Raw genomic sequence first — 16,568 nt, 5'->3', positions numbered from 1 at the left:
ACTTTCAACCAAATCATTTACAGGAATACTAGTTGGTCTAGTAGAGTGTGATTCACTCAAAGTTGCATGCAAACTAGTCAGCTATGCATGCTCACACAGGTCCACAAGGAAAAAGCAGCATAATAAAAAGTGGTGAATGAGTAAACATAGTAACAATAAATAAGATCATGTAATATAGTAATAAAACACATCATCTAACAGTGGAAAAAGAACTGATTAAACAATATCCAGCCAACATCATAACACAAAATAAAAGTTAAGAAAAATATATGCACATAAGGTGAATATGTAAAATATTATTTTGACCATCAATATGTGATACAATTACATGTCATCAAGGAGGAAAGAAAGAGAATAAGTAATTAAATAGAAGACACTGTAGACTAGGTTGCAAAATGAATGCAACACTAATACTCCACAGGTGAGAGTGTCCTAGTCCGACATGACTATGGGGTGGGCAAAGGAGAAGAGATGCTGGGACGGCCACAAAAATCAAACTGACATGTAGAATAAATATCTTTATATTATACAACAAATAATTAAATAGAATAACACATTAACAAGGCTGCAACATGAGTGCAATGCCATTACAAGTAAGATGTACCCTGACATCTGAGGTCATGGGCTGGGCGAAGCAGAAGTGATGTGGTCACAGCCACAAATGTCCAGAGGGCATGGATCACATGACCAGTAAGTAGAATAAAAGGAAATTAAAAAATACAGTGAAAAGACAAACTATATACGAGGGCGGTTCAGAAAGTAACCTCCGATTGGTCACAGTGCGGGTTGTGGGGGGAGTAGCGACGCCATCTGTGCGTTCACGCACTCAACAGGTCAGTCGGCATCAAGCCGTGGTCGAGTGAACGTCGTACCTGCGCTAGTTTAGTTTTTGTGGCAGTTTGAAATGTGTGCTGCAATAGAAAACCCCGCCAAATGTGAAGTGCGTGCTGTCATAAGGTTTTTTACAGCCAAAGGATATTCTGCAGCAGCTATTCATCGTGAGCTTTGTGCCGTGTACGGACCAAGAGTTATGAGTGAAGGAGTTGTCCGTGAATGGGTACGTTTATTTAAAAGTGGACGAGAAAACGTTCATGATGAAGAGAGGAGTGGTAGACCATCATTGGTGACTGACGAACTCGTTCAGACAGTTGATGCAAAAGTTCGTGAAAATCGACGTTTCTCAATGTCGGAGTTGTCTACTGGTTTTCCACAGATTTCTAAGACTCTCTTGTACGAGATAGTGACAGCAAGATTGGGTTACCGTAAGTTCTGTGCACGATGGGTGCCCAAAATTCTTACCGACCACCACAAAACTCAAAGAATGGCCTCTGCATTAGACTTTTTGTCACGTTATGAGGACGAAGGAGAACCATTGTTAAACAGAATCGTGACCGGTGACGAAACCTGGATTAAGTACGTGAACCCTGAGACAAAAGAACAATCAAAGATGTGGGCACATTCAAATTCGCCTACCAAACCAAGAAAAGCCTCGCAAGATTTTTCTGCCAGAAAACTGATGGCAACAGTGTTTTGGGATGCCAAAGGGGTGTTGTTGGTTGAATTCATGGAACGTGGTACGACCATTAATCAAGACGTGTACTGTGAAACAATAAAAAAGTTACGACGGGCTATACAGAACAAACGCCGTGGTATGCTGACTTCCGGTATCGTTTTTTTGCACGATAACGCCCGTCCTCACTCTGCTCGCAGAACAACGGCCCTTCTTGAGTCCTTCAAGTGGGACGTTATCAACCATCCACCTTACAGCCCAGACCTGGCGCCAAGTGATTATCACCTCTTCATGCATTTGAAGAAATGGCTCGGGTCACAGTGGTTTGATGACGACGAAGAGCTCAAAGATGCAGTCACAGGCTGGCTCCAGGCACAAGCGGGTGATTTTTATGCAGAAGGAATTTCAAAGCTTGTGAAGAGATACGATAAGTGCCTCAATCGCTATGGAGACTATGTAGAAAAATAGTGCAAAGATGTAGTTGTAAGATGTATATATTAAAATATTTTTATTTAACTTGGTGTATTTTTTTAAATCAACCGGAGGTTACTTTCTGAATGGCCCTCGTATTTATAAAAGATCACGATAAATATTGAAGAAATATCCCTAATATTTTATCTTGATGGTATATGCCATTATTCTATTGAGACCTCTCTCTTAAATGAGCATCCACTGCAATCCAGATGTTGTCTCTTAGCCTGATCCTATGTGCAAACACTACAAGTTTTTATAATCAGTAGGTAATTGACCTTTTGCTGATATAAGTGTGCTTGGTGTAATTCCTTCTGGTAGTCTACCTTAGTGCAATTTTCTGTTATTATTCCAGAGCTGAAGATGGCTTTATAATCAACAGAAACTAGTCATCACTTTGCAATCTTGATGGTTAAAAGATATGATTTAAAAAAATTTTAACTTTATGTAAAACTTTAAGATAGCTTGTCTCCATCCTGGTTATGTCAGGAATTAACAGTAACTTTCTAACATCCAAATTTAAGTTGTCAAAAGCAAAGCATTATTGTGTCTCATAAAGAGCTTTGTGTCCTGTCGAGATTGGCAGTGAGGCGAACAAAAGACTAACAGCCCAATGTTTTCCACTTACTAGCAACTTCTACTGATTCATAACTAGGGAGTGTTTGTATAAAAAAAAAAATATAGCTAGACAGTTCTTCTTAAGAGTTCATTACTATTTGTACACATAACTTCCATTGCATCAAAATTGTCAGCTTATATTACAATAGATGACACCTTCGTTACTGATAGAAATATTGTTCTATGTCAAACGTACAAAAAGCAAATCGGGTGCTCTTTGAACAGTAACATATATGTAGTGATGCAGACACAAAGAACAAAATAGTGCATATTGCCTCAGAAACAAATGTTATTAACACAGATGCAAAAACTTCACAAACTAATTTTCCCATGATATGTAGTATGCTACGATTTCTATGAACAATCCACACTACAAACTTAAAGTGCCTGCATATTGCATTGTTCATCAAAAGTACTGTGGGCAACAGATTCCTCATGAATTGGCAGTAAGGAAAAAACTATTTAGATTTTGATAGATAAAAGATCTACTCACCAAGTTGTGGCAGAACATGTACATAAAAGATGGTTGTAATTGGAAAGCTTTCGGAGTCAATGCCTCCTTCTTCAGACAGAAGGGTTGAAGAGGAAGGAAGAGGGGTGAAGAAAAAGGACTGGAGAGGTCTAGGAAAAGGGGTAGATTTCGGGGAAAGTCTCCCAGAATGGATCAGGGGAGACTTACCATATGGGATGAGAAGGAAATCTACCCCTTTTCCCAGACCTCTCCAGTCCTTTTTCTTCATCCCTCTTCCTTCCTCTTAAATCCTTCTGCCTGAAGAAGGAGCCACTGGCTCTGAAAGCTTGCCAATTACAACTGTCTTATGTGTGTGTTTTGCTGCCACTTGGTGAGTAGATTTTTTATCAATCCAATTAAATAATTTTGTCGATAACTGATTGTTTTCTTTCTAATTTTTAGATTCTTGTTATCACAATATTCTGAAAAAGTGTGTGGCACTATATAAGTAACCACCACATACGAATAGCCTCTGATGAAACAACAGACATATATGGATATTTCGTAAGCAATTTCACTGTTGGCAAACTCGATGGAGAAGAACCTCAAAGCCAGTACTGATTTCCTTAAAATTGCTGTAATGCACAATTCATTCAACAGCAGGGTGAATGGCAAAGCGCTGTGCGCTGAAGGGTCCAAGAAGAAAAAGTTGTTCTGTATTTGAATGCTGCAGCCCACAAGCTGAAGGCAGCAACTGCCCTTCCATGTATTCTATTTGAACTTAATACACTTCATTTGCCTGGCCAATACACTGTAAAGTATCACCAGATAAGTGTGCAGCAAATGCCCACAGGAGAATAAAATAATTTTATAAATAAAGAAAGTATTTTTCAAAACCCCTGCCCCCCATCATGTGTTGGTTTACTGAGAACTGCTGCCAAACCTTGTGTTGCCCCCTGAGCCTGTCCTAATCCAGTGGGGTACAGGGATTGAAGCTGTCAGTTTTTATGATTAACATTTTCAAGCTGTGAAATCTGTGACTAATTCATTTTCAAGAGAATTTTCAGTTTCAGTATGAGAGGCACAAAATGCTTTCACTGAACCAAAATCAAAAATGCTCTGGCATGCATCCAGAGTAACTTTGCCTGCCTTGCCATTAGCATTGTAGAATTAGAATCTATTAGTCTCCCTCTGCAGAAATCACTAAAAATTGTTGAGAATGTCAAATGCAAGCTGACTGACATTAATGGTGATACTAGGAAGAAGGTAGCGAGTAACTGTGACACCGCTTTGGCAAGAAAAGCAGGTTACTCGACTTTTCTACTGTCTGCAGTTTCCCCCCAGTGGGGAAATGATTCTGCTCAGTCTACATCTCTCTAGGAACATTTCATCTCCTTAAATTTGCACTTTCAACATTCTGAGACTTGGAGAGATCATTTTCCTCCAACAAAAACATTCTTTCTGGTTGGGAACATTCTATGACTGCAGAATAAAAAATTAAGTAACTTAAAGTGCACCGTATTAATGTACTTTCCATGTTTCTGCAATGTTTAAGTCCATGTAAAGATAATATAAACACTACAGTGTGAATCAGAAGTTGATTTCAGTTTAAATTATTGTTTCATGTTAAATATTTTTCTGATACATATTTTACTCATTTTCATTCCATAAATATGTACATATTCTGTGTGTAAACTTTACATAAAAACCCATTCTCTAGTTTTACTAATGACAAAACAGGGTCTGTTATTCTTTGCCCAAGTTATACATATGCTCTGTTACAGTGAGCTGATTAACTGTGGAATTCGCAGCCTCAGTAGGAGAAGTGAGAATAATTTCTGCAGAGACTGTGCAGCTTTATCTAAGGTTAGAACAGAGTTTTATATTCAGGTGCAAAAGTATATGAAATGGTACTGAGACACACCAGATAGGAAATTAAAAACATCCAGACACTCAAAAACAAAGTAAAAGAACACATCATCATCCACTCCTTCTACAACTTGTTAAAATATTTGGAATCAGGTTGTAAAGTCTGATAACTTTAACTTTTATATTATATTATTGCACAGCCCTTGCAAGGCAGCTAGGTGAATTTTCTCAAGTACTTATAGTACCCAAAACAGCCTTGGATCAAGGTCAAATACATTGATGACAAACATGGCGATGAAAAAAGTAAAAAATAAATGGATTGCCAATAGAATTCAGATAGCAACACAGAATGTCAGAGGATTAGCAAACAAAGAGGAGCTGGCAGAAATTTTAAAGCAGCCCAATTTACATACACAAGAGATCGAAGAAGAGAAGAGAAGTAGAGGGTACAGTTAAATAAATGAAAGAATTACAGTTTTCAGATAGTTATAGTTTTATCTGTCAAAGAGGAGAGACAAAACTTGACCATCATTGCAGTTTACGCACCTGAGGAATACTGACAGGAGATTTAACAGCAGAGGTAGGGAGTAAACGTATCCTACAGATTGTGGGAATGATGGGAGAAAACGTAATAAGTAATAATGGAAGATTGCTTAGAGATTTTGTTTATTTTAACAAACTAAAGATGGTTGTAAGTATACATGGTCACCTCAAGGATTTATGTCTCTTACTGAGCACACTGTCGGTAATGAAAAATCAGAAGGCAACATAAGAGTCACAAGAGTGTATGGGGGACATGACATAGCTCCTGACCATTCCTTGGCGATAGCTCAAATGGATTCAGTATTTACACCAAATGGAGAAAGAACAAAAAGTTGACACAAGAAAAAATGAAGGAAGAAATCTGCAAAGTATATCTACATTCTGTAGAATGAACACAGTATACAAGAACGAGATTTTCACTCTGCAGCGGAGTGTGTACTGATATGAAACTTCCTGGTAGATCGAAACTGTGTGCCGGGCCAAGACTCGAACTCGGGACCTTTGCCTTTCGCAGGCAAGTGCTCTACCATCTGAGCTACCCAAGCACTTGCCCGCGAAAGGCAAAGGTCTTGAGTTCGAGTCTCGGCCCGGCATACAGTTTTGATCTGACAGGAAGTTTCACAGTATACAAGATCTGTACCAGAGGAGACTTAATGAAGAACTAGAACAGAAAAAAGAAGTGGAAGAAATAGAGAAGAATGGAAAAGTATAGAAACTGCATTTAGAAAAGCAGCTGAAGAAGCTTTAAGAAAAAGAAAAAGATAAGAGGGAAGAAAGTGTTAGAAAATTGGACAACAGACTTACATAAAGTTATAAAGAAAAAAAAGTGAACCAACATAGAAGAGTAGTGAAATTTACATATGAGAGAGAACTGCAGCAAATCGAGCAGTGAAATGAGCTCATCAAGAGTCTTGGCATACGTTTAGAAGGGTAATAGTAGACGATATTCATTGAAGGGAAATGAGGTATTATAAAACTATGAATACTCTCAATCACACAGAAAAAGAAGTTGCTCAAATAAATAACATCCAAGAAGCAGAATGGATAAAACATTTGAAGAACTTGTAGTATGAAGTAACAGGCTCCACAGAGAATAAATAGGATGAAACTGAAACAGAATGTGTACATGTTTCATGTATGAGTGAATTAAGAGAAACCCTCAACTTCACATAAAGTAAAAAGCTAGTATAGATGGCATAAATACTGAGCTGATAAAATACGGAGGCACTCTACTACAAAAGAGATCACTACATTCATTTAATATGTTCTGGTGAAATCGAGCATTCCAGAAACATGGCCACAAGCAAAGATAATATCACTATTTAAAAAAGGCAACCACAATAACTGTGAGAACTACAGAGGAACCAGCTCACTGGGCTCTGCATGCAAAGTTTATGCAAGACTAGTGAACAAGTGGTTAATGATAATAGCTGAGAGTTTATTATGTGAAGGACAAATGGGATTTTGGAGGCACAAGTTGGCAACAGATGCAGTATTTATAATTAAACAAATAGCTAGAAAACAGACAGAGCATAATAGGGAAACCTATTTAGCATTAATTGATTTTATTAAGGCATTCGATAATGTTGATAGGATGAAACTGTGGAGAATTATGAGGAAAGGAGGATATCCACAACATCTTAAAAGTTTTAAGAAGTCTGCACAAACACACACAGTAATTTTAAATATAAATGGTGCTCTAATGAAGCTTATATCCACAAACAAAGGAGTTAGACAATGGCACAGTGTTTCACCTACACTTCTTAACATTTATTTAGATAGTACAATCCAGAAATGGAATGAGATTTTTAATGGGGTGGATTAAGGTTAAGAGAAACACACACTTGCATTGCCTTTTGTAAGTAGACAATGCCACACTGCTGACAGAGCAGGGAAATGCATTTATTAGACAAGATTTGTGAAAGGTACCATTTGATGATATCAGAAAAGAAGACAAAATCAGTGGCTTTTAATGGAAAACATCCTGTACAGACAAACACTGTGGTTAATAATAAAAGGTCGAAGACATAGAGAAGAAGTTAGCAAAGTTCGGGAATACATATGGAACAATAAATAACATGTCTAAAAAATGAAACAAGAAAAGAAACATGAGTGGAACTTTATAAGACAATGGCAGTTCCAACAATTGTTTATGGAAGTGAATTGTGGGTTATAAGCAAACACCACGAAAGTTGCATACAAGCTGCTTTTTGCAGTGTTACTTAATCAAAATCAACCCATATCACTTGTTGAAAAACTCAATAAATTGAAAAAAATCTGATGCTAAATTTATTGCTGGAATTTTAATGTCAAGGGACAAAACATATTATAATGACTATAAAGAAGCCTATTCTACGTAAGATCACTACAATGGAAAATCCAGGATGGAATGTAACAGTACCAGAGAAGGAAAGTTGCTACTCACCATGTAACGGAGATGCTGAGTCGCGATAGGCACAACAAAACCCTATTACCCGTAACCTATCCTCCTATATAAAAGATACCAACCATTTCCTCAACCAACTCTCCACAGTTCCTTTCCCTTTACCACACGGTGCCCTGCTCGTCACTATTGATGCCACCTCCCTGTACACTAACATTCCTAATGCCTGGTCTTACTGCTGTCGAACACTACCTTTCCAGACGCCCTGTGGACTTCAAACCAACAACTTCCTTCCTAGTCTCCATGACCAACTATATCCTCACCCACAATTACTTCTCCTTTGAAGACATTACCTACAAACAAATCCACGGTATGGCTATGGGCACCTGCATGGCATCATCCTGTGCTAACCTATTCATGGGCCATCTAGAGGAATCCTTCCTAAAAACCGAGAATTCTAAATCCCTCACCTAGTTCAGATTCAATGATGACATCTTTGCTATCTGGATTGAAGGTGAGGTCACCTTATTCACATTCCTCCAGAACCTCAACAACTTCTCTCCCATTTGCTTCACCTGGTCCTACTCAACCCAACAAGCCACCTTCCTAGATGTTGACCTCCACCTCAGAAATGGCTACATCAGTACCTGCGTCCATATCGAACCTACTAACCACCAGCAATACCTCCACTTCGACAGCTGCCACCCATTCCATACCAACAAGTCCCTTTTGTACGGCCTAGCCACCCATGCCATCGCATCTGTAGTGATGAGCAGTCCCTCTCAAAATATACCAAGGGTCTCACTGAAGCATTCACTGACCGTAATTATCCTTCCATCCTTGTGCAAAAACAAATCTCCTGTGCCTTATCTTTCCAGTCTCCCACCACCTCCCGAAGTCCCCAGTCCGGCCACAGAGGAGCATTCCCCTCGTAACTCAGTACCATCCAGGACTGGAGAAACGAATTACATTCTCCGCCAGGGTTTCGATTACCTCTCGTCGTGCCCTGATGAGAAATGTCCTGCCAACTATCCTTCCCTCCCCTCCTACCTTGGTATTCTGCCGTCCACCAAACCTACACAATATAATCGTCCATCCTTACACAACCCCTGCTCCCAATCCCTCACCTCATGGCTCATACCCCGGTAATAGACCTAGATGCAAGACCTGTCCCATACATCCTCCTACCACCACCTACTCCAGGCCAGTCACTAACGTCACCTACCCCATCAAAGGCAGGGCTACCTGTGAAACCAGTTATGTGATTTACATGCTAAGCTGCAACCACTGTGCTGCATTCTATGTAGGCATGACAACCAACAAGCTGTCTGTGCGCATGAACGACCACCAACAAACTATGGCCAAAAAACAAGTGGACCATCCTGTTGCTGAACATCCCACTGCCAAACATGATATCCCTCATCTCAATGACTACTGCACAGCCTGTGCCATATGGATCCTTCCCAGCAACATCAACTTTTCTGAATTGCGCAGATGGGAACTTTCCCTGCAATACATCCTACATTCCTGTAACCTTCCTGGTCTCAACCTTCGTTAGTCACTGTCCTGACCCATCCAGCCCCCTCCCTGTTCTCATTCCAGCACTACACAGCCGTCATTTCACCGCCAAACCCAGTCTTTTAATTTCTTTTTATTTCTCTCCTTTCCGCTACTTACCTCCTCCCCCATCTGCACCTTCACTCCTGCCATCTGTCTAAACTGCAACACTTCACTGTCTGCCACTCCCACCATATTATCCCTCCCCCTCCCCGCCCCAGCCTCCTCCTTACCCCCACCCAGTCACCACTCCCATCATGCACTGGTGCTGCTGCTTGCAGTGTGGTTTCAGTTCTCTAAGACTGCAGACTGTGTGTGTGTGTGTGTGTGTGTGTGTGTGTCGGCTGCTGCTGACAAAGGCCTTAATAGCGGAAAGCTATAATTGTATGAATCTTTTTGTTGTGCCTATCGCGACTCAGCATCTCCGCTATATGGTGAGTAGCAACTTTCCTTCTCTGGTGTTGTTAAGATCACTACACCACTATAAAGAAGCCTATTCTACTTAAGATCACTACACAACTGTGTCAAAATTCAAAATTTGTTTTAATTTATATTGGTTTACTGTGAACAACTTTTGCTGGTACTTCTGTGTCTTTGCTTATATAATCCTCCAATACAGTCTTCTGTCATTGCTCATTTATTAAATAGCACCTCATAATTAGCACCTTGTAACTGTTCACGGGCACGCACACGCGCACACACACACACACACACACACACACACACACACACACACACACACACACTTGATTTGTGACAGTATAAAATGGTACAAAAAAAAATCAGAACCATAGATTTTGAGATGTGGTGCGATAGAGTTTTATTTTGTTACCTGCACAAATGTTGTATTAACTCTTTTAAAATGTGCAGAAAAGTGTTAAAATAACGTTTTAAGAATTCTAAATTTCATCCTCAGCATTATATTAGTATGTTTGAGAGAGATATTTTATATGCACATATACTGCCATGCAAATGAGGGAAAGCACATCACATTTAATTCCAAACTTAGCAAAGTACATTAGTGCTAAGTCATCCTAGAAATAGGGCAGGTGAACATTAAGTCTCCTCTGTACATAAACATTAAAATATCGCATCAAGTTTGTAATGCTGATATGTTGCATCACTACATCAAGACAATATAATCTTGCATTAGCACTTAACAAATGCTAAGGCGAATAATAGTTATTATATGGATTACTTGGGAAGTAGTCTATGTTTTTAAGTAGTATGGAAAGCAGTGAGGGAAGTGAAACAGTCACTACGCTGACTCACATAGTAGGTCAGTGTGCTTACAGCTGCAATAGCAGAGAAGTTTTTCAAAGTGAACAGTAAATGAAGATGACACCGAATGTGAAATCAAACTATAAAATAGTTTTAGTGGCAAAAAAATCCTCAAAGTTCTTGATTTTCTTCACAAAAATTTGTGCCATATATGGGCCAAATGCTATGAGTGAAGATACTGCATGCCAATGGTGGTGTCTGTTTAAGAGGGAAGGGGTAAATATTCAAGATTATAACAGAAGTGGTCATCCATCTGTAGTCTGCAATGAACTAGTGCAGAAAATTCATATAAAATTGTGCTAACAGACATTTCATGGTCTCTCAATTCTAGGACAACTTTTCACAGATTTCTCCAGGCATTTTGTACGAGTCTGTGACTAAATAATGAGCATAACACAAGCTCTGTACTCAGTGAGTCACAAAACTCCTTTTTGAGAATACAAAACTTAATGGATAACAGCTTCTCTCTTTTTCCATTGTGATGTGGAAGGAGCTCTATTGACAGAACTGTAAACAGTGACACCATCAAGTATTGACACAACAATGTTCTGCCACACATTGTCTAGCAAACACAAGACTCAATGCGGAATTTAAAGCTTTCTTGGCATATAGGCTGTTCCATAAAAGTTCGAGTGAATTGCTGGATGTCCCTTCCAACCTCCTGTAACAGATGCAACAGAGGAAATTCATCAGGAGTCTCACCATGTGTTGGTGAATGCCGCGCCACCGAAAAGTAACATAATACATTTGGAGAGGGCAATCCTCCACAACAGATGTAAATACCATTGTACTCAAAGTGGTTAAAGGTAAAGCTACCATGATCATGCCATGAGAGGACTATATTAATAAGAACGATGTTTGATTATGTAGCTCAACATATCACTAGACCAATAATGACCCATCTAAGTGTGATGAGAGGAACAATGGAACTCTTGACTTCTGGCTTTCTACCAAAGGAGCCTACTGAGAGACTAAGACCACATACTTCAGTTCCACCTAGGCTGTGTGGACAGCCTAGATCATAAAGGTGAGCCTATGATCTGTTATGAGCAATATTTCAGTAGCCAACTTTGATATGACTAAGTACTTAGCATCTGTACTCAGATCCATTTTACACAAATGTCCACAGTTATAATAACTTCTACCAATTTTATCAACAGACTCAATACACATAAGCTGAAATGCAATGATGTATTGGTGAGGGTCAATGTTGTCCTCTTTTTTATGAAAGTACCTGTGTTAGGGTAGCTTCATGTCATTGGTGACAGGGTTGTGGCTGATATGACAGCATTGTTTAAACACCCTGTTTTATTTAACAATAAGTTTTATGAACAATCTGACAGTGTCACCATTAGGAGCCTTACGTCCACTGGGGACCAAACATTTTTATGGAAGATTCTGAGGAACGAACACTGACTTAGCAGTTTTCAAATCAATTGCAATTTGATAGAAATAGTGGGCACTGTGAACACTTTGATTCATCAAGCCCATACCATATCGGATGCAGATGACATGTAAGAGGAACTGGAACACCTGACAATTGTGTTCCTGGAAAATTCATATTCATCTCATAAGATACAAAACTAGTCAATTATTGACAATATAATGTAAATGTATAGATAAAAATCTACTCACCAAGCAGCAACAGGAGAACACACACACAAAAAGGTTTAACCTTTGCAAACTTTTGGAGCCAGTGGCTCCTTTTCTGGCAGAAGAGTCGAAGGGGAAGGTAGAGAGGTGAAGGAAAGGAGAGGTTTAGTAGCAGGGGTCCATTTCAGAAAAGTCACCCAGAACCTCGGGTCAGGGGAGACTTACCAGACAGGATGAGAAGAGTCTTTCCTTCTCACCCCATTCAGTAGGTCTCCCCTGGCCCAGGGTTTTGGGTGACTTTTCTGAAATGGACCCCTTTTTCTAAACCTTTCCAGTCTTTTTCCTTCACTTCTCTTCTTTCCCCTTCAACTCTTCTGCCAGAAGAAAGAGTCACTGTGCCAGAAGAAGGAGCCACTGGCTCCGAAAGCTTGCAAAAGTTAAACCTTTTTGTGCGTGTGTTCTCCTGTTGCTGCTTGGTGAGTAGATTTTTATCTATACATTTACATTATATTGCCAGAAGATACAGAGTATGCTACAGACACATAAATGGTAGAACAAGGAAGAGTATAATGATGAGGCCTTGAAGACAAAAGACTAACTGCCATAGACTGTAAATGTTTCCCCAAAACTAGTCAGGACTTCAAAAGCATAAGGCTAAAGTGACCTATATTCCTCCACCAAATAGCTCAGTGCTTCTGGGGTCAGTCAAATATAACTTTCAGTAAGATAAAGCAGGTGTTTGTAAAATTCCCTGCTAATGCAGCAAATCATGATAGCGCAAATGATGCCCAATTCCTGGAGCACATTGTGGAACACCAGTGGCATACTCACCTCCTTCAGCAAATCCACTATTGCTGAACACTGTATTTCAGCTGATCAGTCGACAAAATCCAATGCAGCAAAAATTGTGACTTCTGGAACTCCCATTATCAATGAATCAGTAGAAAATGACTGTCTGAGGCTCTTATCAACTGGGATACAGGTTTCTAGTTGGATTCTGTCGGGAATATTGTCAGAAAAGCTTTGTGCTCTCTGTAGCTGGCATGCCTGTGCAATTTTACTGCATGAAGATGATTGATCTGACATTGATGAGCCAAATTTTCACCAAGGAAGACTCTCTCAGCAGCATGCATCTTGTAGCAGAAGCATTTGCGCTCAAGTAAGCATTAAGAAATGACGATTCTGTATACCACGCACATGCCGACGAGATTTTAAATAGGGGAGCTCAGTGTACTGTCACCTGTATCGTAAGGCTCTGTGTTGAAATATTGTGGCAGAAAATTACGGACATCTGGCATTGTGAAATTTTATGGAACACAAGAATTGATGAACCAGTTCATTTTTGAACATCCTCCTTACAGCTCATACTTGACTCCAAACAACTTTCACTTCTTCATGCACATGACAAAGTGGCTTGGCTCTAAGTAGTTTGCCTGCAATGAGGAACTTCAAGATGCATTCGTGGGCTAGCTGCAGTCTCAGGCAGCATGTATGGTTACTTCCTGGATAGCACTCGCAACAGCCTTTGTGTGAATCCGAATGCTTCAACTATGAGTGGAAGTTGGTCCAAACTGACAGCAGTCTTACTTTCTCTTAAAACTACATTTAATTACATAAATTTAACGAAGTCTCAAATGTTCAAGATAGATTTTCTTTAAATGTACTGTCATCCCCTCCCCCTCTACCTCAACTCTATTATTCCAATTGTATTGACCAGCAAGAACAAAGCTTTTAAATAAAAACTTTCACATTTAACCTTTTGTTCAGAATTTTGTTTGTGTGAATCTGTTTCCAGAACATTTCTGGTAAACAATGCTGAGAGTTTTAATAATTTATCACCATTAAAAAAAAATCTACGAGATTTAATTTTAAGTTAGTTAGGTGAGATTTAATTTTAAGTTAGTTAGGTATACCTCCTGTGTATCTTCTACATTTCTTAAACTGTTTTCAGCCAACTGTTTTTTTATAGCATTTAGCAAGTCACCATTCACATCATGATTATTTCGTACATCAACAACAGTCAAAATAGTATTAACTTTCAGCAACTTGAGAATTTCCTGGGCACCTTGATTTGTTATTCCACAGTTTTGCAGATCTATGGCTGCAAAAGAAAGAATCAGTGTTAAAATATGGATAAAAGTAGATCATATTAACAGTCTATTTATTCACTTCTTTCCCAAAAAGAAAAATATAAAGTACACTCATGAGCATCTGAATTTTATACAGTGATGTGCACATACAAAGGGGGGTACACAATGCATTCAGTACAGACAAAGATGGAGAATTACTTTGTGGTGTTGCCTATGGGCTCTCTGTCTTTCCCATGCTACACACTCTAGCTGTTGACTACCCTGGTAATTGGCAACACTGAGGTAAGTGCCACTTTGGGAGACTGCTTCTGTCCCTAGAACAATTTATATGCCAGGAAAACTATTGATGACACCTCTTAACATAATACTTTTCATGTTTGCTTTATGCTACCCCTAATGATCATTACACTGGCTCAGTATGATATCTAAATTAATATGAAAATCAACGCTACATGCTTTACACACATCCTGAGCAACACAAGAGACAGACGTAGCAGAATGACACTGCTGGCTGGAGCTTTGTACGCTACATTGCGAAGCATAGTACCACTTGACTTCTCATGTGCACACCTGTGTAGCAGGACATGGCATTATTTTTCATGTTAATGATGGCAGCGAGGTTGCTGACCTTGAGGCACTGACCGTGCTGGGATACCATTGTGATCTATGACAGCTCAACAGCTGCAGAGAAATCAAGGAGATCAGTTCCTGACAATGCCGCCACGGCCTATCTGAATAGTACCCACTTGGCACTGAGGATGCAGAGCTACACATGGTTTTCAGTGTACTTGTTTGTACCTTACCATAGGTGTGCACGATTGTATACCATGACTCATCAGTCAAGGTTACCTTCTCCCATGTTTTGAGCTCTCATAACTGTACTTATGAGGTCTGTTCAAAAATTCTGGAACATTGTAATTTAGTGCCAATGGTGTTTTGGAGTGAAATGTGATTGGCATCCCTGCACATGCCTGTATTTAATGTGTAACTGCCGGAAGTTTCATTGTTGTATGTCTCTTAGTTATTGTTCAGTACTATTTTGAGTAGAACATTGTGTCGCAAGGTTTGCGAATTTCGAGATGGCAGAGTTAGAGGAGCAACGTGTCTGCATTAAATTTTGTGTGAAACTCAAGAAAACCATTACATGGACACACCAAATAACACAGAAAGCCTACAGTGATGAGTGTTTTAGCCATACTTGGTGTTATGAATGGTTCACATGTTTTAAAAATGGCCGGATGGAAGTTAAAGATCACCCTTGTTCAGGACACCATTCGATGTCTACTGACGACACTCATGTCAGGAACATCAACGAAATTGTGTGTCCCAATCAAAGGCTGACTGTCCAAGAGACTGCACAAGAATGTAACATTTCAGTTGGATCATGTTATGAAATCGAGACACAGCATCTTAGAATGCATTGTGTTGCAATGGCTCATGAATCAAGACTAGAAAGATCTTCACCTCGCAATCTGTGAAGAGCTTTAGGATTGCACAAATGAGAATGAGATGTTTCGTAAGAGATTAATAACTGGTGATGAGACGTGTGTACGGATAAGATGTTGAGACCAAGGTTCAATCTTCACAATGGGTGGTTCTCCAAGACCAAAAAAAGCTCATCAAGTCAGGTCAAAAGTCCAAGCCATGCTGATAGTTTTCTTGGACTTTGAAGGATTAGTTCATCATGAATTTGTGCTGCAGGGACAAACTGATAATTTATGGTACTATTGAAACATGTTGTGATGCCTGTGAGAAAATGTGAGAAGGAAATGGCCTGAAATGTGGCAAGACAATTCATGGCTCTTGCATGATAATGCACCCACACATTCATCCCTGTTTGTGTGTGACTATTGAACAAAAAATTAAATCACTGTGCTGCCTCATCCTCTGTACTATCCAGACCTGGCCCTTGTGTAGTTCTTTTTATGTCCAAAGTTGAAAAACCCATTGAAAGGGTGACGATATGCAATGATAGATGAGATAAAAGATAATTTGCAGATGGCTCTTCGTGTGACTCAGCAAAAGGTGTACCTAGACTGCTTCTGGTAGTGGGAGTGGTGTATCAATTGTGGAGGAGAGTATTTTGAAGGAGACCATTCACAATAAGTAAATTGTAAGTGTATAAAATTTTGTGGACAAGTTCTGGAATTTTTTGAACAGACCTTGTAGTCAGGTACTATCACTTTAAAAGTGCTGCAAAAA

General features: G+C 39.4%; 1 protein-coding gene across 2 annotated transcripts in view; it reads right to left on the bottom strand.

Moving 5' to 3' along the window:
- The window catches only part of LOC126235784 (centrosomal protein of 78 kDa), a 142,348-nt gene that overhangs the window by 27,187 nt on the left and 98,593 nt on the right, over positions 1–16,568 (bottom strand). For both annotated transcript variants that reach the window (XM_049944591.1, XM_049944590.1), the window contains exon 6: positions 14,190–14,377. In XM_049944591.1, the coding sequence (XP_049800548.1) occupies positions 14,190–14,377 (188 nt within the window). The remainder of the gene's footprint in view (positions 1–14,189; positions 14,378–16,568) is intronic.

The sequence above is a fragment of the Schistocerca nitens genome, chromosome 2, assembly GCF_023898315.1.
Source record: "Schistocerca nitens isolate TAMUIC-IGC-003100 chromosome 2, iqSchNite1.1, whole genome shotgun sequence".
NCBI lineage: Eukaryota > Metazoa > Arthropoda > Insecta > Orthoptera > Acrididae > Schistocerca > Schistocerca nitens.
The sequence above is the reverse complement of the archived record's forward strand: the minus strand, read 5'-3'. Positions and strand labels throughout refer to the sequence as shown.